The following is a 25,064-nucleotide window of genomic DNA, read 5'->3' as shown; positions in this document are numbered from 1 at the left end:
AGAAGTGGTGCAAAGGGGGCATCTCTTTTTTTACAGTATTTTCTTTAAAATTTACCTGCTATGATTTTATACTGGTAGAATCAGGGCCCCTAAGAAGAAAAATTCTGATATCCTGTGAAATCCCTAAATAAAAACCCCTTGCCAGGGAGAGGGAGCCAGTTTGGCCAGTTTTTCAGAGGCACTGTTACTAAAATTTGTGTGGGTTGTGGGTGTTTTGGCTCCTTTGAAAATCCAAGTTCTCTGAACAGCCTTCACACTCTTTCTTCTTAGCAGGTCTCTTATTTTTATTCTTTATTCTCTCACTCTGGTTTCCCAGCAATGTAGCCCTCATGGGATACGTGCACCAGAGGAAGTGGGAGAAGGGCAGAAGATTTATAAGGCAACCAGCCCAGGAGATGTTCCCTCTTTCCCATTCACTAGAACAGGTAGAAAGAAGCCTTCCATTACTGACCTGCCAAATATGTAGCTCCAGGTTCAAGACTAGGTTGTGCTATGATTAATGAAACATGTTTAGTAGTCTCATTTGAGCTTTTAATGGTCTGTTATCTGCATTATGGATTTAGCATACACTTCATCATGATTGATAGCCTGTTTGAGAGTAGGAAGCAGGGTAGAAGTAGGGCTGCTTTGAGGTGTGCACACTGAATGGAGAGAAATGAAAATAGCTTGATAGCATCTGGAAGTGCTGTGCTAATCCTTTAGGAATCCTTTAGAATATCTCTCTGAGGGCAAACATATGCATATGTACCTGAGCTAGCTAACTGCACTGGCAAGGTTCTGTGTTGTGCTGATTATTCCCGCTGAGAAATGGCAAAAATACATAGTGGCCTTAACACAGTTGTAAGAGTTCTACTACTTAAACAAAGATATCTTTGCCAGACACTGCAGTGTGCCAGGTTCATTCACCTTTCGTTTTCTGGATGTCTCATCCTTTCCTGAAAGCAGTAACATGTTACTGTTCTTCCTTACATCAGCAGTAGGGTAAACTCAGCTCCCTCCTGAATCAATCAATTTCCCATGTCTTAAGTTTAGTGGGAGGAATTGCTGACATGCAGTTTTGGATGTTATTTAGCCACTTGTTTTGCCAGCCATGGTCCTGAAGGGATTATGTTGCAGGTGAGAGAACAACCTTCAGGAGTACCTAGCAAGCATCTACAATTTAAATTTAATGACCTAATTTAGTGAAGTACTTAATCATAGGCTGAAGTGTAAAAGCTCATGAGTAGTCTCATTGACTTCAGCAAGATTGAAAATGATGATGCACTGAGATACAGCATCGAGTTAGGGCTGATAACATCAGAGCCTGTCCTGGCTAATAGATTCAGGGCCAAGTGTTGCTCTCCACCAGCATCCTCTTATTATCCCCCTCATTGAACAGTATCTGCCAAATGTGGTCTTCCCAAGTGCAGAGGATATGTAATGTACTAACTTCCTGTTAGGCCTTTGATGCTGAAATTTAAGCTGAAGTTTAAGATCATTGAGTTTAGCATTGGGAAAAAGATGAAGCAGTCAGCAAAATGTCACAGTTGACCATGATGAACTGCTGCTGCTCCCCACTGGCACGTGCTGTGGCAGGCGATGCATGCCTGAGGCTACAGAGCTCAATGATCCCTACAAATAAAAGCTCTCGCCCCAACTCATAAATTCCTAAGACTAAAATAGTTTTATAACTAAACTGCAGCAGTTTAAAAGTGTTTGTAACAAGTGAGGGAGACTAACTGGAAACCTCCAGCTTCTGTAGAAAATGAGTTTTAATCTGGCCTCTTTTGCTGCAGTTTCTGAGCTCTCACATGTCAAAAACTGTTAGTATAATCGTTTTGATCAATTTTTAATGAATGTTAGGAATATGTGATTCTGTGAATGTCACCTCTGTGTCCATCTGAACATGCACCTATCAGTTTGCTTGCCACTAGTCTGGCTGTTGTATTGCATAGAAGATGTGAGTTTTGTCATCCATTTCTTCATCTTTCTGGGTAAGTTCATGAATTATTCTGGTCATTTAATGCATCCTAGCTCTGCATTTTGTGGGGATCTGTTCTTACTAGCAGCAAATCTGTCAGTTTAATTGCTTTCTCGTTAGCCTCAAACTTTTTCTCATTAAGTTGGTGAGTAATCATCTTATGTTGTTGAGGATACTAGGGCAGAAAAGTTGTTACTGGTTTTCTTTGAATTCTTTTATTTAATGAAATGAGCTATCTAAATAATTATCCCTCCCCACTGTTTCCTAAATGCTGTTACTTCCTTTTAGGGACATGGGAGCTTCAGCCTGGTTGCTTTTTAATTAAAAGTAAGTTTTCAGCTGTGTCTTTCATCATCAGAGTTTTCTGTCACCTTGAAATGAAGGCTCTGGCATTGTCTTTTAAATTATTGAGCACTGGCTGACTAGGGGAGTTCAGTTTCGAGTGTACATTAATCTTCTTAACTACTCTCATCACCCTGACTGTCCAGCCTGCTATGGTTTTAGCACTCCTGGTTGCTGTTCCTCCTTTGTTTGTCTACCCACCAAACATGTAAAGCATGAATATAATCTCTCGGCATGCTTGCTAATTATTGAATTCTGTATTCTTTGTGTTCTGACATGTTACAAAACATTTCCCAAGGTCGTGTCTGACATGAATAAGTCAGTGTGGTGAGCTTTTCCTTTCTCATTTTTTTAGCAGAACTTGGAGTTCAAAACAGCTTTGCTGAGGGAGTGACTTTAGACCCTCTGGGAAAACATTATGTATCTTTATTTCTTTCAAATTCACTGATTTGCAAAAGATCTGAAAAACTAATCCTTTAAGCATAGATGAACTAATTTGAAATCTTAACAACTATTTAGACACTTCTGTTGAAACAGGAAAAAAGGTTAGTGATTTATACAAATTAATGTTGTCATAGTGTATTGGCAAACTTTGTTGCTCATGAAATAAGTTGTTAAAAACTCCATAGCAGGATTGAGAAGAAGAGCAGTTCCACCAAGTGGAACAGCAGGGATCTGAGCTCTGCTTCCCAGCTCTGCCGCAGACGTACGCGAGGACTTTACTGCCTCTGCAGTCCCGGGTCCTGTTTGTGGTTTCCTTTCTCCTTCCCATTTTGTCTTGCCTAGTCATTACAAGTTGTGTGTTTGTACAGGCCCTAACACTGAATATGCTCCCCCTGTACAAATAAACTGTCCACTTAAATAAATATTTTCTTTACTGAGCCCTTTTTATACTGGGAGTTCACAGTTCCCTCTGATTTATCTCACTTTTAGTCTCAGTGGAATAATTGTGCAAGATTTACTGTGGATACGTGAAGTCGTAGCTGTCTGTTTTCATTGTGGTTTCTTGGATGCTATTGCCTGAATGAAAGCTGTCGGACACTTTAGAGGGCAAGTACCATTTTCTGGGAATTTTAACATCTAGGGCCACACATGATTCTGGTACTTTCTACTTTCAGAGTTTCTCCTCACAAAAACATCAAATTAGATGTACTCTCACAGTGATCAAGCAGCAATTTCCGCATCCTGCTGTGCCATTCTGGTATAATTTTGAAAATAGTGGTTGGGTTCCTTTTCACTTGGGAAAGTTGTTAGTTTTAATTTAGCTTGCTCTTCTGAGGAACTAAACTTCAGCAGTTAGGGATTAGAATTCATGAAGCCCAGTTTCCCAAATGGCAAAGCCTCTCCTACACAGCCGTGTGCTCCATGGAGCGTGCCTTGGTCAGAGATGGCTTGCCAGCAATTCTGTTTTTGGTCTGACAGCTTTCCTCACCAACTTGCCCAGAATGGGAAAGTGGGAGGTTGATAATCAGTAGCAAAGCCAAAAGCTTTTATTTTTATGAGTAAGTGTATGAAAAACAGAAAATATATGAAAAGCGCTTTATTCTTCTGTAATATAAATTTACTGAGCCAAATTTCGAGCCTGCTACAAGTTGGAATGGCTCCATTTGATATAAAAGAAGTCATGCTGTGTCTCAGTATTGAGTCCTTCAAGTCAGTGTGTGTAAATGGAGGGTCTTCATTCTCTGTCACAGAGTCTCACACCACCAAACCCACTTTATCAGGAATCACAGCAACTGCCTTTGCTGACATTTAAGATCAACCTGTTAAATGTATTTTATTCAGCTGCCCTTAAAAGCCAGAAGTGCTGGCAAGTTTCGAGGGCTTGACTGTAGTGGTGTTCACCAGAGCACCCTTGACAGGTATCATCCAAGGACACCCATGCCTGTGCAGCAGGGCACATCAAATTTTAGTCCAGACCCAGAGACATGAGATACAGTTTCATTGCTCAAGTGTGGTCTACAGTACAAATTGAGGTGATAAATGGAAATAAATCTGAGAAAAGAGCAAATTCCTTGTGCAAAGGGACAGGTACCAGAGATTTTGTAATGTCAAATCTAGACTAACTTAATGCCCAAAGCTGCTGCAACATGCCTATGAAGAGGCACATTCCACAGAACAGTCTTAACTACAAAAACAACAACAAAGAAATCATTAAACTAAGTTATGTACTGAACTAAGTCCTAAGTTATGAGTCAAACTTGTCAGTCTTCAAAAAACTGATTGACATATGCTGAAAATCTCCGTTACCCACGATAACCTTAAGAAATTTTTCACAAGCTCTCCAGATAATTAACTATACCACACTCTGTCTTCCCATGGTTACGGATTAGCCTAATCAAAGCACGCCAATATAAAGGAGGGTTGGATTTTTTTCTTCCGTTTCCAGTCAAATATGACCCACTTACCACTGTAACTCAGGAATGTCTCAATCTGTCACCATGGAAATCATTTGATGTCATGAACATGAGATTGTTGAATCAGTTAATATGTCAGGCAGGTAGACCAAGACTAATTAGAAAGGAGAAAAATAAAATTTAACACACATGCATTTATTGACTGTAAGTAATGATGGGAAAGGAAATTAAGCAGCAGCTCATAATTGTTAAGTAGTCTGGAAGAAATACATCGAACTTCTTATGAAAGCTGCTGTAAGTGTTTAAATCACTTTGGAATTATGCTGTGGAAACATTTTAGTATGTACAATATCATATACCTTAAAGCTTACTACAGACCTCCACTCTATAATTCTTACATAGAATTCATTTCCATTAGCAGTTCCATATGTGTATTTGTATTCTTTTTCCCTCATTGGTACACGCTACAGTTCTCCAGGCGTATTATAGTGTTAGTTTCTCTCTCATCCACAGTTGACTTACTGGTAGAGTATATCCAAAAAATTATTAGAATTATTAAAAGAAACTCCTTTCTTTGTTACATTGTTCAGCAATGTTGATCTAGGTTCTGTTATATATGCACATCTGCATTTGTATGAACAAAAACTCACTGAAATTACTGAATGTTATGTCTTGGTTTTTATTGCACATACATTCACAATGACTATTCACATAGCACTTTTGTTACCTGACTTTGTTGTTTTTTAGAACAAAGAATACGTATGCTCTTTCTAACAGTACAGATGGAAGGAAATTATTTTAAAAATGTGTAATATTTGTTTATCTAACTTTCTTTCTTTTCCCCTTTGGAAATTTTTTTTTTACCTTCCATAAAGCAGAGGAAATTAGTTTAACCGGAGGTAGATTTTTTTGTCTTAGTTGTCATTTAAAGGGATTCTGACAAGGTTTGTTAGACCTAAAAATCAATTCACAGTATTTTGTTCTTTGATGCATCTGTAATGGTTTTGTACAAATGATTATTTTTTCTTTTTTGTTATGGCTTGCAATCAGAAGGAGAAACAAAAGAAACCCAAAAGGATTGATTTGCTTTCTGCAATAAGAAGTAGACATCCACTATGAAACATGGCAACACCCTTATCTTGTGAAGGGAGATAGTAAGGATTTGCATTAATAACCAACACAGTTCTTCCGCACTGGGCTTTCTTGCAGCCAAGATACTAGTCCAAATAAAAAGAAATAGCTTAAAGTCATTCCATCCTAGTTGACAGTGGCTGAGAATTAAGTCCAAATCCTTGTATTTTATCCACCAGTAGATTATTTAATTCAATTCTGCAGCCAAATGGAGTCAAACCAAACTCAAATGTTCTTTTCTCAGAACAGTTTGCTAAATGTGACTTTAAAAAACATTTTCATGGAAGCAGCAAAATTTCTCTGCCTCAGCTCAGCCACAGCTTCAGATGTTCTTCAGTGCAGTCTGTAAAAGCCCTGAGTACGTGTCTCAGTTCTTGTATCCTAGGTTAGTTCTGGATCATTGTTGCTTATTTGGGCATTGAGAGGCAGAGAATGTTTTGGACCTACTGACCTTAAGTAAGTAACTTTCTGCAATGTTGGTTCTCCCCTCTGTACTGCAGGAAATAAATCTCAGGAGAGAGAGCTGTGTCTTAAATGTGGAGGAGTTTCCCCTTGTTGTTCTCAGGGGTCAAAAGACATATACATATTCTTTTCTTAAGTAGCAAGTTTTTCTTACTTCCCACTGTTGTTTTTGTAAAAACACCCTCAGAGTCCTCTAGCAGAATGCTAATGTTTAGTAAGAGCTCACTGAAGTGACTGGCAGCTGTAAATGAAGAAGAAATTCCAACTCAGACCATAGAGGAACACTACCTTTCTGTCCTGGAAGCTGTCCTTTTTCCAGTAATGCATTGCAATCATCTTGGTTAGAGGAGAAAAGTATGCAAGGAGATAACTTTCAAGGTACTTCGATTTTTTCCTAATGCTCCTGCCAGTGAGTCACTGCTGTTTTGATCATTTTGTTTTTTGAACTACAGACTCAATAGATTGTAAGAAGCAAATGAGGGGAAGTGTGTTTTCTCTCTTTTAAAAAAATATTTTCATGTTTCATCTACACAAAGATGATTTAATTAAACACTTTAATCCTGACCACATATAATTTATGTAGGGTTTCAGTGAAAGAAGACCAGCATTGTCTTGTCATAGAGTGTTTACTTAATCCTGTTGTACCTGCTTGATAATTACTCCCTCAGATCTGTCCTTGTATTAGCTATAAAACTAGCTTAGAGGACTTGGAGGAAAAGAGGAGGAGAAAAGTCCTTCAAATTAGTTAATAATTTATGATTGCTCTTGAGTCAGCCCTCATTCAGTCTTTCTGAGGGCTGAACCTTCCCATTTGTCATAAAATGAAATAACATTAGTACTTTTCAGTTTCTAGAGCTGTTCAGAATCTGATAATGATGTATAGAAGGTCTTTTCTCCACCTCCAAAACAGATAATGATCTCTTTTTAATACCTTTGTGTCTTAAGTCACATTCTCACATAAATCTTGCTTTCCTTCAGTGCAGACATACTCTCACATTTCTCTTCTTACAGCATTGATCTTATAAGCTTAAGTGGGAAATTGTTTATTTTCCTTTCATGGAAAGACAGGAGCTGAGTTCCTCTTCATGTGTTGATAACAAATGGAAGGCTGTCCCAGAATTTGATCTATGCCTTAGAGTTGTTTCCCCACTCAATTAGTGTGCTGAGCCTAAGTGACAGAATAAGAGCTTTAAACGTAGTTAGAAGGTCATATCTTACTCCAGAAGGAATAAAACTGGCATCTCACATGTTGTGGAAGGGAGACTTGTGTTCTTTTACTCTTTTTCATTGTTTTGAGTGTGTAAGTACCATTGGAAATGTTCTCTATATTCCTTACACCAGTTTACAATGCACATTTGACAATCCATATCTTAATGCATTGAATACAGAGAGAAAATAATACAAATTAGAGATAGTCTTGTGAAGAAGTTCATTTCTGAAAACCCTTAAGGCATGATAGGGAACAAGTGCAGGACCAAGCTGAAAATAGTGCTAATGAAGTTGGGAGGTAAGAAATTCCCTGGGGGGATGATTATGTCACTGTGATAGAAGGAGGCTGTAACTGGATAGATTAAAATAAGAGTTAATTAGGAAACATTTGAAAAAAAATCTGTGTACAGATGATTTTGCAAGAGTTATTTGGAGCCACCTACATTACCTTTGCTTAGTGGAGAGTAAATCCTAGGCAGGTCTGTCTGGGACTACACAGCTGGATTTTATGAGTATAATGTTTGTGCACCTCCAAGAAGGAATCATGGAGAAAGAAGATCAGTTTTGCCTTTTAAAAGGGCAGAGGTAGAAGCTACAGTGAGATACTGAAGGGAGACTTTCACAAATCTGCCAGGTTATTGAATCTGTCCTTAGTGCTAACAAAGGATTTACTTTTTCTAGAGATTAGAACAGATTAACTGTAAATGTCCCATTTACTGGATGCTTTTGGAGCCGTAAACTGATATCCTGACAATTTTTCTTGGAGTGATTTAAGAAATTATTGCCATCATCTCTTCAGTACTTTTCCATGAGATGTATTAATAGATTTTACGGGGACTCATTATCCCTCTCACTCTTCCTGCAGCCATTATAGAGGGCCAGTGAAGAGGCTGCAGCTAACCCAGATGGCCGTACACAGAGATGAACTAGGTAGGCAGTAACTCCTGCCATGGGGTGGTAATTTCTCAAACTGGTGTGTTTGCTTCTGCAGCACGTATGTGACTGAGGTCTGAATTAATTCTCACAGTGTTAAATCAAATGGTATCAAAGATTTAATCACTGCATTTGACTGGGTCTTACTGATCTTCCCAATGCACAGCCAAAATTGTCATCTACATCACCCTTTTTTTTGACTTACTGCCTTTCTGATCTGCAAATGCATATTAATTTGATGCTATTTTTCAGTATTTGAAAGGCAATCCATTTTTAATTTGCTAAAGTATTAAATGTGTTTCTGTTGTAATTTATATTTGTTATGGTGCTTAATGGATCTGCAGCATGACTGACAAAAAAGCAACATCAGTTTCAAGTACATGAGACTACAAGCCAATAAAGGGTCTGGTGTGTCATGTGATTTATCTGGTGGATGAGGAATTTCTTTTTTTCTACCCCAAGGATGACAGAGAGGGAGGTCCTTTGTTTTGTAATTTTATTTTTTAATGCAGAAGAGGCTTGTGGTACAGATAGGTTGTGGATAATTATCTTACTTATTTCATGCATTTGTTCCCTTTTTAAGAGTAAGTAAAGTGCATAATCTAAAATCTGTGGTAATGAGGGAGTGAGTTAACCAAGTCCATTTTACAGATTTCGAGTTTTATATTGTTTTCCTTCTTGTCCTTAAACAGGTGAAGAGGAAAATAAATAAAGAGAAATTTACTTATATATGACTTACTGTTCTTACCTTTTTGATTACAGAATTCACTGAGATGCAAGGTAGATTCAAAATTCATAACAGATTTTACTATTTTATAGAAGAAATGTTGCTTACACTCCATGCACTAGTAGAGATTAAGGGGATTAACAGATACCATAACTTCCTGCCCTTTGCATGCTTTCCTGCAGTGGTTGCACAACTAGCTTCCTGCTTCTTGATGTCCTCATAATTCTTAATACTTTCATGCCTCTCTCTCATTTTATTGTGGAAATACAGTTTATCATATCTAGACATTTTCAGTATTTGAGCTGATTATTCTGATTCTTTAGTGTTTTTGAATGAAAGCTTGTATGCTAAACCTTGCTCTAAAAATCACTTTGTAAATCTCAGCCTAATTTAACTGATTTTTTAAAGGGACACTCTTGTTTAAATTTAAATCTAGGTGGAGTGCATACACATATTAAATAAGCAGTTCACAGAAGTTTTTTCCAAGCTGCTAACAGGCACCTTGTTTTTAAGCACAGCACATGGGCATTTTAAGGTCTGCTGCTGTGCCTACCTGCAGATGCTGTTGTTCATGTGAAGCCAGACAAACACTATCTATTTTCAGCCTAAAGCCATTTTACATCTTGCCTCTCCTGCACATAACCTTTTAGAAGGTCCAAACAAGTTGACCTCTACAGGGGAAGAGTTTGTGGGGTGCTAGTGCGATGTTTTACCTACTAATGTAAAGGAGCACGCAGCCAGAAAAGGGAGAGCCTGTCTGAGAAGGTGGAGTGATGCTTTTCACAGATGCAGATGACGTGCAAGGCAGTCTGCAGTCTGACCAGATACAAAACTTCCACAAAGAGAACCAAAAAGACTTTTCTAAACATTAGAACTTGTAGACTTCTGCAGTCTTTTTGGTTTTTATCCACATAATGTCAACTTTATCCAGTGAGCGAACTCCAAGTAATGAACTCTGGGTCTCTCCCCATCTGTCTCACTAAATGCCACTTGGAACAAGCACCTTTTGATTTGACAATAAAATCAATGAATGAAATATTAGAGGCTTGAACAATATGATGTGCAGAATACATTATGGGAGTTGTTGTGTTTCAGTGGACAGCAAGTCTTGCCCTTTCTTCTCATTATCATCAACAGATCTACTTAATGAAACTGGCACCTTCTGCAAATCTCTCACCTCTCTGCTTTTGTACTTTAACTCTTGTTACACTTTACAGACTTTCTGACTCAGGGCTGTGTGATAACATTCTGTACTTTCTGTGTATTCTTTGGCTCACATTTTTCAGTGGTTTGTCTGAATTAAAGCCAGACCTGCACTAACTAAATAATTAAACAACAGAGAGGGAGAGGGAGCTTAAGCTGATTTTCCTAACACTTGGTTTTGTCCCTTTATTCGGTTGAGACAACCTTCTTTCCCTTTGCTCAGAGATTCTTCAGAGCAGCAGGAAACCACTCAGAACCAAGGCAGTAAGCAGGGAAAAAGGGAAATGTCAGTGCTGAGGTGGACTTGTGTTAAACATTCTAAAACTTCTAGAACTATTCACAAAGACTGATCTGCCAAAGACTGAAAAATAGGGAGGTTTATTGTTTTTTCCAAGCCTTCCTGGATTCTCCATCAGGAATATTAACTGCTTTATTGTCATGCTAGCAAAATGTGTCATGCATGTAGTAAACACCCATAAACTAAGAAAGTTAGAACTAACTAATGTTTTCTAGCAATTCATAAATCATACTGTGCCATTTAGTCATGGAGCTCAAGATACTGACCTCAACTGGAGCTCAAAGTGGCTTCATAATTTTATCTCTGTGCCAGTCTTGACTCTGTAGTATTGGACAGGGTTATTACATACTTGCAAAACTGAGTCAATGCTACACATGATTTCAAGTTGAGTTTTAAAGTAGACACATATTGAGCAATAGAACATCTCATCCACTTTACCTTGTAAATCCAGATGTCCCCAGGGTACAAGTTAAAGACAGAGAAGGACATAGAGAAGGAGTGGTTGTGTTCAAATTTAGGAGCAATTCTCTGCCCATTTATTAGGTATTTGCAGTACTCTGACAAAACAGCTTGCAACACTGTCAGGATAAAATTTTCCATTTTGTTCTCCAGGTTGTTCTTTTTTTCTTTTCATCCACTGTTTAGCCTGAGTGCAGAATTGTACCCTACTTAAGAGAAGCTGCCGCTCAACGAAGAGGTGACCCATCTGTGATTGCAATAAACAAGGAACGGATCCAAAGGCTTTTGAGCTTGTCACTAAATCATTAGCCTTCTGGTACAGCCACCGTTTTGTAGTATCAGGCAGAAGTATCTCTTATTCTGTAGGCCTAAGATGCAAACCAGTAGGTTGTTGTTTGGTATCAGCTCTATCATATTTCCTGATACAGGTTTAATTGGGCTTAATCATTAGGTATGAACAAATGTTTGCTGTGTCATCTTACCATCTGATACTCCTGATGCATAAATAATTCTTAGTGGTAATGTTTGTGAGTTCTGACCTGTCTTGAAGCCCATAATTAAAAGGATATAGGGAGCTGTTTACACAAGCCAGTTGCCAGTGCCATTCATAGCATTGGCAAGAAGTGCTGGGCAGGAGGGAGCATCTGACTGCCCTCTGTGTCCACTGAAGAGTCAAATCCTGAATTTTCACCTGGAAATATTTGCAGGTGCTGGCTAAGCCACATAGCCAAAGGGAAATGCTGAGCTTGTTTATTTTTTTAAAAGAACTGAACCCAACAAAGGGGAAAAATAATGTCAACGTGGTTGGATTTCAACAGCACATACAATAACTTGGCAACCTTTTTCACATTGAGTAGGTAACTACAGCCCTTTTCTACTAAATATGGCACTTTTTTTCTGATTTGGTGTGGGGTTTTTTAACTTGTCACTAGGAAACCAATCCTTTCCCTTTTGTTCATGTTGATGTTTTTTCTGCCACTGTTTCTACATTCTGGGATTTCTCTGATTCTCAGAGAAAGTGCTTATGATACATACCTACTGATTTCTTGCTTACAAACATTCCTGGTCTGTCCATCAATTTAGAAGATTTGTTTCTTTTAAATAAAAAGAAAGGTAGTTTAATATCTTGGTGTTTATATATGATAAAATGGTGAAGAGTCTTCAAAATTTAGAAAGCTCTTATTCTCTGTCTCTAATGCATTGCTAATAAACAAATTTACTATTCCAACAATCTCAGACAACAATCTCTGAAACCTGCTGAAGTCTGGGGACGCAGGGATGTTCTCCTCCCTTTACAGAATGAAAATGGGAGATAAACAGCCAGCTTCTAACCTCTGTTACCTGGTCTGAAACTGAGTTGAGATTGTTCAGTTAACAGAGGCAGCTTAAGGTTTACATTGCTACAGCAGAAATATGCAGCTGCCTGAACATCAAGAGGAAAGTGATGAGACATGCCTGGAATCCCAAATCTGTGACAGAACAGAACATAGCAGTCAGGGATGTGGCAAGGGAAAACTCAGCCATCAGTGGACCTAGTGAGCTGACAGCTGCTCAGAAGGCCAGCTGAGTGGGAATTTCTAAATGATTACTGGCAGTGACAGTTTGGGCACTAGGCTATCATAAAGGACAGTGTCTCTTGGTGTCTAAAATCATTGCTCTGAGTCTCACAAGTCCCGGCACCTGTTCCGGGTGACCTTGGAAATGTCACTCCATCACCATGTGCCTCAGTTTCTCCTGCTCTAAATAAGTTTCTCCTTAATAAAATCCTACTACTGAAAGGCATTGCATAAGAGATTTATTGATTACACATTGCAGCCTGCTGCTTGGCTCCCCTTTACTGAGAAGGTGTTTCATCAGATGGGTTTGTGCCAACAAAAATGTGCATATCAGGGCCTTATCCTCTTTAAAAAATTGATGGACTTAGGAAAGGCAGAGTCATGGTGTATGGGTAGTTGCTTTCATGCTCTTCACATGCTCCTCCAAGGCAGTTTTATTGCATTATCTTTGGCAACAAAAAGAAGAGGGTTTTTTGTTCAGTGATCTCTTACTCCTTCTTAGCCCAAATTCAAACAGTGGTTTTAACAGCTTGTATGTTCCTGAAACTCTGGGCCCTTTCTCTCAGGCCAGTGCCTGAATACTAGAAGTACTGGATTTGAATTGATTTTGTTCACAAGGATGTTTTGCTGCTTCCAGAGAAAGAAGTTTTCTATTTTATAGGAGTGTGAAGTTTTATATTGAATAGATTAAAATTTTAAAAGGACACCATGATAAGGGAAAAGCTCTGTTGTTGCACACAATCTTTACACTGTCATTGATGTGAATAAAAAAGTGAGATGTGTAGTCAGAGCAGTAAGTACATCTCACTGACCTCCTGCAGTCTGTTTAGAAGAGAATACTTACCAGCTAGGAAGAGTTCATGTCAAGTGTCCCATTGCTGTTAATTAGATGTCAGTTCTACTGCTGGGACAATTTGTTCTATTAACAGTGATGTAAAAACTGAGATGAGGAGGGACTGGCTCAGCAGCATGTGAAGCTCCTGTGGGCCTCTCTTCTGGTCTAGCTTAACCATTCCACAAGCATTTCAGTGATCAGGCTCATTCTTCCCGAGACTTCATGCTAGAGCACATTTTATGGCAATGCATTGGGCATATCACAGAATGGATCAGGTTAGGAGCAACCACAGTGGGTCATCTGGTCCAACCTCATTGCTCAAGCTGGGCCATCCTAGAGCACATTGCACAGAATTGTGTCCAGACAGTCTTTGAAATATCTCTAGTGAGAGAGACTCCACAAGCTCCCTGGGCAACCTGTTTCAGTGCGTGGTCACCCTCACAATAAAGTTCTTCCTCATATTCAGGTGGAACTTCCTGTGCACCAGTTCCAGCCTCTTGGTTTTTGTCTTATGGCTTAGCACCACTGAGGAGAGTCTGGCTTTATCCTTTTGACACCATCCCTTCAGATACTTACATAAAGTGTCAAGATCCCTCTCAGTCATCTGTTCTTGAGGCTGAACAGGCCCAGCTCTCTCAGCCTGTCCTCATAGGCTGCCAAGTAGAAAACAAACAAAAACTTTAGTGTGTGTCCAAACCATAATATCTTTGAATTATTCTTAAGGTGCTGAAAAGATAGGAATGCTGTCATCATGGGTGCACAAAGCCTTGCTATAGTCACAGAAAACCTCAAAAAGTTTTGTTTCAAAGGGAAAGGTTTTTTATACACTTGTGCTCAGCTGCAAAGAGCCCATTTTCCTGAAATTCTGCAGATGAAAGTGCTGCAAATATTAATGATAGATTTACTAGCTTTGCTGTGGTTTGCTGCACTCCTCACTGTCTTAATTTTTCTAACAAGCTCCTTGGAGGACACTGGAAGATGCGCAAAAACCCAATGTATTTTCTTCTCTTGATTGATTTAATTCTTTCATCTTTCCTCATGAAGATGAATCAGATTTAGGTCTTTACCCCAACCTTTCTCAGTTCAGTTCTGTATACTTTATCCTCTTGATCACCTTTTATGAATGCCTTTTGAATCCTCCCTCCTGCCACATACGAAACACTTGTCATATTTCTCTCTGTCCAGACTCTTGCCAAGTTACTCTTCTCCTCCAGTCTGTTGTTGTAACTTCTTTTGCCCTTGTCACATCACCACCTCTGAGTACATCCAGAACTCAGCTGATACCATTTCTTTACATTCTTGTTTCAGCATTCCCAGAGTCTTCCTTCATTCCTTTCACTAGCTTTCTCCTTTCTCCTTCACTGAGTCATCCTGGCTCACCTTGGCTACCCCTACTCAATACACTGTATCTACCTCCGCTTCCTTTATCTATCATCCTTTCTTATCAGGTATCATACCTCTATTATCAGATATACTGCTGGTACCCTTTCTTCTTCTCCTTCCACCAATGTGCTGACCAACATGATGCTCCTGTGGAGCCATCCTCTCCTTTCCTGAGACTGGCCTGCAGTACCTTCAGTGAGCTACTCTTTGGCCTCCTTCTCATCCAGGCTGTTCCTTAATAACTGTCCATGCAGCTTCTCTCCATGAGTATTTAGTCCACTAAGAATGAATAATAGTTGTTGGGAAACAGCAATGTACTTAATGCAAATGACTTATCAAATAAAAAAAAATAACATGTGAAAGGCATTTTTCTCCAAAACTTTATATTTCAACATGTAAAAGAGAAGTCTTTCATAGCAGAAACTGCCTTTTCCTACACTTGCCTATATACATTTTACATTGGATTCATGGTAAAATTTCTAAAAAAATTACAGAGGAAAGCACTGTGGAGTTTTGTGCTTGAAATACATTTTCAGAGGTAAGTCAGGGTATTTGTTGCATAAGAAGACAGAATCTTTTAGAAATGAGAGAGGACATGGCAGTAGAAGAGAGGAATAAGCTTGGGAACAGGAAGAAACATGAATTTATATAGACAGGGCAAGAATTGCAATGGGCAGCAATAGTGAGGATGAAAAGCTTGAACTTGACAGTGATCTGAAGAGGTGGATGAGAGATGTGGCAGGAGAAGTGAAAAATTTTGGAAGCCACTTGTTTTGTGTGAACCAACATACGAACAAGGACAGGAAGTCCATTGAGAAAGGGTCAGTCACTCAGGCAAGACTTAACACAAGGTGCAATACATTCAGCTAGTATCAGTCAGTTTAAGTGCACCAATTTCAGTGAACACATGCAGATTTATACTAACTCACACATTTCAGAAAGGAAGGGTGTCTTACACAGGTGTTCAAAGGCTAAAGAAAAAGAAATCAGGGGAAGAAGAAAAGAGAAAAAGTTCATAAATCAAAGATTTTATCTCCAACCAGAGTTCAGGAAGCATTTGGACAATACTCTCAGGCCCATAGTAGGGGTCTTGGGGATAGTCCTGTGCAGGGCTAAGAGTTGGACTCAATGATCCTTATGGGTTCCTTCCAACTCAGTCTATTTCATGATTCTGTGAAAATAATCCTGCTTCATTGCACCAATATAGATTCAGCTTGTCCTAACTGTGTTTGTGAGACTTGGTACTGGCCAAGCATTCAGAATATGTATCTTTTCCCTCTTCCCTCTTGTCACTGTTTTATTTTCTATTTCTGTTTCCCATTTTGGGAGCAAAGCACTGTAGTTCTGAATCCTGCCAAGTTTGAATCTTCAATTCTGGTTGAGACCTTCTTCTCTCTTTCAGCTTACACTGAAGACGTACATTGCTCTGGCAGTACTTGGCTGCAGCTCCAGCATTTGTGTCTATATTAAATTCCTAATGGTCTAAACCATAGCTGTTGAAGTAGAATTAGCAAGACAGAATTCTGCTCTGTTCTCCTTTACAGTGTAGAAGTTGCTTACTTAGGTTTTTAAAGGCTGAAGACTACTTTGCACTTTTTTTTACTTTGAAGGCCTTGCAAGTCCAACAGTCAAGAGAATGGTGCTGAAATGGATCTTCCCAGTGATACCAGCTCACCCTTTGGTCACGGGTGATCAGCAGGTGGCATCCCAGCCCTTCGTACCCCTTTAACATGCCTTTTTAGTTTCCCCTTTCTGGAAACAGTCGGATGTCCTGAGAAAGTGCAGCTTATACACAGTGCTTGCAGTGGGTCCATTGCTCTTAACTATGATTGCACTGGAGTCTTGTAAAAGCCCCTATAAGTTTAAAACAAACAAACAAGCAAAACACTTCCATTTAAGTAGACAAGATAAAATTCTCTAAAAGTGTGAAAAAATCAGGGCAGAATAGAAAAATGTTATTCTACAGGCACCAAGACTGCCACCAAATGAAACTAGCAGATACCAGACTCAACGTAAATAAAACTTGAGACTTCTTCAGATGTGTCATGTGTCACTGAAAGCAAAAGGACCAATATTAACAAGTGTGACCATACAGCTGCACTGTTGTGCTCCAGATTGCACAGCTGCTCCTCCCTGTGCTGGATGGAGTTTCAGCCTGGTCCCATGCTGCCACTCCTGTCCTTTCAGTAGAAACTAGCACACAGCTTATTGACTCAGAGGACTTATATTTGCGATATGTGAGACAGGAAAAATAGAAGAGTGGTAAGATTTTATTAAGGGAGAATTGAGCAAGAGGCTGTTCTGTGACCTGTTCAATGTCACCCAAGAAATCAGTATCACAGCTGGGAGCTGGAGTCCCCTTCGATGCCTGAATTACAGTATAATGCTTTTCCCTCCATTAGCCACCAAAAATCTCTGAAGTAAAAGTAGAATCGAAGGCATTGAGTTGTCAGGTTCAGAAGTATCCATTTTTCCATGGAAACCTCCTCCCAGCAACATCCAAGCTTTTGCAAGGAGAGAAGCACCTCTCATCATGCGAGAGCTGTCAGGGAGCTTTTCTGTGCAAAATGCTGTAGCTGCAGCTGCCTTGTGGAGATGTCTCGTTGCCCAGCCAGGCAGCATACAGCCCCATTCCCAGCAATCCAGCTGTAACTCTGCCTGCTCAATAATTTTTCACTGTGATCATGCCAGAATCATAGTCTTGTTTTCTGTTGTCTGGCTGTTAGTGATGATGTATGAAGAAGTAAGAAAGACAGCTTAATTTTCATAAGCCAACTTGTGCCTGGAGTAACAGACAGTGAGAGGAGTGCACTTAATCATAACTGCAGGGCCAGAACAGAAAATGATAGAGGTTTTGCTGTTAGTTATTAGGTATTTTATTATAATAACTCTTAGGAAGAAGAAACCGGCAGCTCAGAATGCTGAACAGTTCAAATTCGTTCTGGTAGCCACTGTGTTCTCATGTGCTGGAAGCTCACATCGCTGTTTTATGCCTGGCTTTTCCAAAAGGCCATGGTGGGAAGGAGCTCTGGTCTTTCTCTTCAGAAAATCTGAATTCAGATTACGGTATCATTAGAGGTGACATGCACCTGGTGATAGTTTCACAGACCTGCAGGCACCTTCTGGGGAAGGCTTGAAGGGTGGCAGAGGGGACAGGATGGGGCTGGTGGATGGTCAGAGAGCTGTGGACAAAGGCAGAATTCCCTGTGCCTGCTCGATACTGTTCATTGCTTTGGCCACTGCCTTATTTCTGTAACTTGATAATGCATTTGGAAAAGTGAATAACTAAATGAAATAACTGGTAGTGATCAGATACATAGGGCAGATATTGTAATAATGATTCATTAATATAAAACATGTTGATTAAAGCTGTGAGTGAAGCATTTTTAGTTGGTCACAACTGGAAGGACAAAATGTAATGATTTTATTTTGTTATAACTTTTAGATACATAGAAAAATGTGTTCTACATGGTATATATTATGCATCTGTATTATGTATCACACTGGTTTATATTTTTTTAAGTGGTGAGGGTTGTACATTTTTAGACATTTCTTTGGCATCTTCAGATCAAAATATTTGGGAATTTCTTCCAGAAAATATTTGTGATTTTCTTTCTTCTATACTAATTCAGAATTAATACATTTTTGTAAACATTAATATTTGCTATGCAGCTGAAGATCTGGTTTTCCAAGTACTTCTGCCTTAAGTCAAGATCATAGAGACAATATAAAGGGGAATAAAAATATATTCTTCTTTGGCCGAGACAGCAACACTATTCCAGCCTAGAGAAAACAGAAATATAACTAGAGAAGATTCAAAGCATATCTCCCTAATTTTCTCCAAGGTGGCTTGGGAGAAAAGCCATCACATCTGCCTACTAGGATTTTATGCACCAGTAAGAGTTACAACAGCCTGACAAGTTGCATAATGCTGTACCCTAGGACAGTACATGAACATGTGCACATTCCCAGACCATTGCAAAAGCCAAGTAAAGCATGTTAACTAACACATTTTACTTTGTATTTGTGACAAGCTAAAGGGACATGTACAAGCAGTTATTCCAGCTCAGTTGGTACACAGTAAGTCACATTATCTGATCCATGTATCTAAGTCCTAAAGCTTACATGATGTTAATTTCTGCCTTCATCCATGTCCCGTATCAAACCTCACGGAATACTGGTGAAAGCAGGATTTGTTCTGGTGTCTTCAAAAATAAAGCGAAAAGGGGGAAGGAAATTATACAGCTGCAATAAATACATGCAAACATAATTTCCTGAGCCTTTTCAGTTTAACTTGGCATGAGAAATAATAATGGAAAAAAGTGTTTCAGGGGCACATTATTAGAACTGAGATTTTGCACTGATAGGTGGGAAAGGAAAACCATTAACACGTAGCACAGTTTGTTCATTTTTTATTATTCGTCAATTTAAAGGCTGAACTCTGTCATGATGGGAAATTCATAGAACTAAAATAATGACAGCAGAGTGATGCTCCATGGTAAGGAAGTTCAGTATCTGTGTTTTGCAAATGGAATTCTACCATTTCTTTTGATGTTAGCAGTACTGTCCTGAGAAGGGTCTGTGGGCTGCTGAGCTGTGAAATGTGCTGTTAGATTATGAGCAGGGGCACTTTACTTCTACCAGCTGTGCCAATCCACTCCAGCCCAACTGCACCTGAGTTTTTTTATCGTGGGGTTTTTTTGTCTTATTCTTTACTAAGCCATAGTAGTTTGTTATCTTGATTTATTCCACCTCAGCTGTAAGGGAGTGGTTATAAAGAACAGGCAGACTTCCAGGATGAAGTCAACAAGTGTTGGTTTACATTGTGTCCTTCAGCATCTTTTTGCCTAAGACTGCTTTCAACCAGTTGAGATCCCTTTCGTATTTCTGCACAATACAGAGGTTGTGGTGTCTCGTGCTCTCTAGTGTGTTCCATGTGTCTCACAGGTTGAGGGGTGCTGTAGTTTAGTGGTATGGACAAAGCTTCAGTTGCTTAGGTTACAGTTGCTGCCAACTTGTAATTTTCTTCATTTGCTTCTGCTTTGCACTCTGTTAATATTACCAGTGTTCAGTAGCACCAATGGGAAGATAAATCTGTTGTGGTCTTTTATATGATCTTTTTGCTCTCCCCCAGATTTTCCACTTTCTTGAAAAATTACTTATGGAGTATAATGTGAAAAATTTTATATATATATATGAGTATATAAATTTTTTAATGGCAAAGGAGAGACATCATTAGAAAATTAAGTCTGGTGGGAAGTGCCATGTTGCCATTAGGGTAGAGTAGGATGTTCCTGCAGTGGTGTCGAGCAGACTTGGTGATCTCTCAGTATTATTTTTAGGTTTATTTCCATTCACTCCTTGAATGCTTTCATTGTGTTCTGATTTATATCTTATATGCATTGGCCAGTCACTGCTGCTCACACTCTTTGAAACAGCTTTTGAGACACATATGGAAGTTACTGACATCCCCCTGAATTACAGATAGCACAGAGGACTACCACAATCAGTTTTCCAGCTAATTATAAAATTGAATTAATCACTTCTGTTGTTATGTCTTGCTTTTCAGCCCAGTCTTGGCCTGGGCCATACTGAGATTTTAGCAATACAGCTGTGGTCTTACATAAGCAACATAAAATGATTATTTAATGCTTTCAGTGTACTGCTGTGACCATGCACACAATTTTATGAGCATAGCTGGGATATAAAAATGGGCCATCAAAGCATGGTGCTTAATTGCTTTCTCAAAAGGTTGCAAAATAATTTCCAATACCAGTCTGAGTGCCCTCACTGAGCATGCCCGTCTGTCAAAACACCATTCCAAATGCAGTTTTCCTCTTCCCTTCATCCTCTGTTACCAGAGCATCATTTCAATCACTTCTCTTATTTACATTTTAAGCAGCACATTTCAGGATGGATAATTAAGTCCTTATCTATACAAACATTCCCTTTTTAGTAGATTTTTAAGCAGGGCAAACCTTCTAGACACATTTGATTTGAAACACATTTTACTCTAGCTGAAGCCAACTGCTAATCAACGTAAGATAAACTAAAATAAAATTGAAATCGTAATTTCTATGAAGCATTCTACACAGGCTTACCTAAGTGACTTTTAAATTACTCTCTTAAATTAAAACAGTGCAACTTTATTATGTAAGTAAAGTCATAGAATCAAATATTTTTCTGAAAAGGGATTTCCTTTGTGACTGAGAAAAAAATCCCTGAAACTAGTACAGGGGAGCCTGGAAAAAAAAGAGTTTGTTATATTGAACCTCATTCTTCAATTATATTGTCTCCATCAGAGTTCAAACAGATCTTCCTGTTAGATGATCATTTTACCAACACTTAGTGCTCACTGGAAGGATTCTCCATCATTGTACTCAAAAATCAAGCAGCATTCAGATTTGTCTGGGTTATATATTTCTGTCAGCGTGACAAAGGTTCCAACAGTGTTTAATTACCGAGACTAGCCAGGGGAGAAGGAAGAAATGAGCTGTGCTAGGCTTGCTGTCTGTTACATAAGCAGGCTTCTTCCAAATGCATGGAAGGAAGGCAGCCCCTGAACTTTGTCTTCTCGTTCCACTGGTTGTCCCTCTCCAGATTTCTTGTTTGTTTTCCATTGATTGTCTTCTGTCTCATGATCTTCTTGCAATTTGCTCATTTTCAGGGCAGCAAGTTCTTGGCTTAGTAGAGAACCAGAGTGATTGGTATTTGGGCAACCTTTGGAAGAATCATCGACCCTGGCCAGCACTTGGGAGGGGATACAACACAGGTAGGACCTGAGGGTTTTCTTCAAATTAACCTCTGCATTGAGCATGCAATCAGTTTCCTGGTGTAGAGAGTACGAGATGTGGTAATTTACACCTCCTTCTCTAAGCTATAGCTAAATTTGTCTTCGAAAACAGTAAAAATTATGCAGTGTCATGCATTTTGGAGTTTCCAGTCTTCTCCAAATGGTGTTAGAAAAGATTGTGTGACACCTCTTGGGGAAGAACAGGGCTTTTCAGCAATCTGACAGATTCTCAGCACATCTCCTTCGAGATTTCTGTCCGTGACAACATGTATGTAGGCCCAGCAAGAGGAAATGAATAGGAATCAAGGCTCTTTTTCTGTAGAGAGGTAAATGGTATCACAAAATGTCAGCCCAAAAAAGATACAACTCCCGCAGGATAGCAACAGGGTCATAATTGTTCTAATAAAATGCAAGCTACTGGCCATCAATTTTTGCTGCCATAAGAAAGAATTAAAGGCACTAGATCAAAGAATTTATTAGGTTACAAGAGACAGGTCTTCACACTGATTTGTGTTTGGTATGTGAGAAAACATACCAGGTGCATAAAGAACATACACGTACATCTAAATCATTTCAATGGTAGGGTTTACATGCTGATGCAGTGAGTTAAGTTCCCTCTCTATTTGTAATAAAAGAACAGAACAGATGGTGAAGCCTCCATTTGGAACAGATGAGTCCTGCACTATCAGGAAATTATTCACCATAATAGTGGTTTTGCTTCACAGAAATGGATTGATTAAACAGACTAACTAGAAAAAGGACTGAACAAATTGTGGTTGGGTCATCTATATTTCTATATTCCTTTGTATGTTTGTGGGAATCCCACTAATTTTTGTGAATTTTTATTTCAGCCCCTGCAAAGCATCTCTGTTCTGTGAAAATGTTCAAAAAATACCCTAACAGAACTCAGATAGATATGGATTCAAGATTTTGGCAGAGTAGGTTTGTTTTCTGGATCTCTACTTGCCAGAATTGCAAATAGAAAGGCTTGGTCTTCCACCCCCTGCTCCCAACCCTGCAAAAACATGAGACAGAGATGAGTTTCGTGGATTTGTCCTGAAACCTGAAAGCTTATGTTAACACACAGCTGAAGTTGTTGATGTCAATTCTGTTAACTGTTATACCACAAAATAGTATATTTTGTTCTCCGGAGACATGACTGTCTTTTATATTTACTTTCTTTTTGCTGCGTTTTTGCTTCTTCCCTTCTACCATTTTAATGCTAGCAGAGAGGAATGTGACACAACCACGAAGAATTAGAATAACCCAGAAATTTATAGTGGGAAGTGTCTAAAATGTAATTACATTAAAAAAGGTGCCATAAGGCTTTAATTTATATTGTTTTAACTTACTGTTCCAAAAGTTTTATAGAGATACTAAATGTCAGTATATTACATGTATTTTCCACTGAAAACAAAAATAATTGAATATCTGCAGTCCTTCACATAGATTGCCTGTGTTAATTCTTCTATTAATGCATATCTCTCAGGCCGTGAAAATCCCATAATACTGCCCATGATTTTAGTCTCGTCACAATTGCTTTCTTCACACAACTTACCTGTAGTTATATAAACTTTTTTTAGAACGAAAATGAGAAGATAGATAATGTATAGAAGATTGACAAGTGATCTTAAGTGCAATGTTGTTTTTTCAAGTTCATGGAAAAAGAGGTCACTGAGTGAAACAGTGCAACCTCTGAAAAGTAGGAAATTATGTTATTGACAGAATCAGCACCCTTTACTATAATTTCTTGATTGAATTCATTGTTTGCCTCAATAATCTAGTGGAGATTGGAGGTGTAATTTTCTCAGGGAAGATGACACTGGAGCTTGTTTGATGTGTTCAGTAAATTGAAATAATTGACACTGACTACAACACTGTGGCCAAGGAAGATTCAGAAAACTATAAGGCAGGAGCATGGTGGGGAGTGCACAGGAAATAGAGGCAATATCTGTAAATACAACACTCATGAAGAAGAGTGGGCCAGGAAAGGGAAGACACAGAAATTCAGGTGCCTAGAGCTGTCCTTTGGGACAGTGAAAGGGCCCCCAAACCTCTGAAACTTTAATGAGCTAAAACAGAGCTGGATCAGGGGGAAGCCCTCAGACAGACTTTGCTTTTGCTCTCGGGAGAGTGTTTACTACAGACCTAAGATACAATACTAGGAAAAGAGATTTTCATGTGAGCTTCTTCAGCCAGACCTAACCCTGACAGATCCGATGCAGAAGCACCCCTCAAAGTCAAAATTCTTCCACTGCTTCCTCCCAGTTTCTGAAGTAAATAATTTCTCTTTCACTTTAATCTTTCTATGTCTGAGCCACTCTGGACAACATATAGATTGGAGGAGTCTCAGAAGGCAGATATATTAAAGGCAAAGGTGTGTTTGTTCCTTCTCTGCTAGTGCTTTAAACCCAGTAAGCATGTGCATTCTCCTATTCCTATGTGCCCAAGCCAAATCTCTTGAAAGCCAACAGAGATTTTCAAGGAAAGATTTTGTTTGTTTTTCATTCTTCTTCCTCATTTGCACAGGCAGATAATCCAAGTCATACTTTAATCCATGATAATGTAATTGTAGGAAAAGTAGACCAAACTCAAAGTCAGTTCAGTGACAATTTAATTATTGTTTAAAATGTTCTTTCTTAGAAACACTCTTCATTTGCGGTAACAGTATCTTCTCAAGCCATTTTAAACACAGTTCCTTCTGTACCTCAATAGTTACCAAGTTTTTTCTGTACTTCACTGGCCAACACTCAGCAATCTGCTTAATCAAATACTCTTCTTAAATACCATTCTTGTTGCTTGTCTGCACTGAGTTTAACTCTCACAGATCCCTCATAAATTAGTTAAAGCACACTTTTCTCTCTATACAACATATATTACCTTTCATTGACTAAACTGTGCTTTTGAAAGTGTTGCCTGAGCCACGCTATGATTTTTCTCTTTACAGGTGTTAAACTGAGAGTTCCGGAATTGCACTGTATGGTGTGATGTTCATTTCTGGACTAACAATCATTTTAGTCCTCAGAAAAGTACCTTGTCAAAGAAATTCTAAAGATAAAAGCTTTTAGTACTTTGTCTGACTTATACTTTCCATCATGGTGTAGAACAGCTTTTAAAAGTCATTTCTGATGACTGTTAAGACGTTGGGCCCCTTCTTCAGCTGTTGTGAATCACCCCAGGCTTCTCTGGCTTTAGTGCAGCAAAGCCAACTTCTATTAGCTGAGAATGTACTCCATGCCTGTCAAATGGAGCTCTAGGATGAATCTGTGCCTGTAATTTGGGTGCCAGGAGGATGTTTCCAAAAATGTTGGCCCCAGGGATTTCAGATTTCTAGACTGCAGAAGCCCATCCCGAGGAGTTGAGGCTCATCTGAAATGTACTGCCTCAGTGCAACTACCAGATACCATCAGGAGGTG

The 25,064-nt window shown here is 39.0% G+C and overlaps 1 protein-coding gene across 2 annotated transcripts in view; it reads left to right on the top strand.

The window, feature by feature from the left end:
- Positions 1-25,064, top strand: part of LARGE1 (LARGE xylosyl- and glucuronyltransferase 1) — a 216,455-nt gene that overhangs the window by 118,901 nt on the left and 72,490 nt on the right. For both annotated transcript variants that reach the window (XR_011697439.1, XM_071551666.1), the window contains exon 6: positions 21,523-21,627. Coding sequence is in view for 1 of the 2 variants with exons in the window: in XM_071551666.1 (XP_071407767.1) it covers positions 21,523-21,627 (105 nt within the window). In the remaining variant the exon portion in view is untranslated. The remainder of the gene's footprint in view (positions 1-21,522; positions 21,628-25,064) is intronic.

Source organism: Pithys albifrons, chromosome 3 (assembly GCF_047495875.1).
Source record: "Pithys albifrons albifrons isolate INPA30051 chromosome 3, PitAlb_v1, whole genome shotgun sequence".
Lineage (NCBI taxonomy): Eukaryota > Metazoa > Chordata > Aves > Passeriformes > Thamnophilidae > Pithys > Pithys albifrons.
The sequence above is the reverse complement of the archived record's forward strand: the minus strand, read 5'-3'. Positions and strand labels throughout refer to the sequence as shown.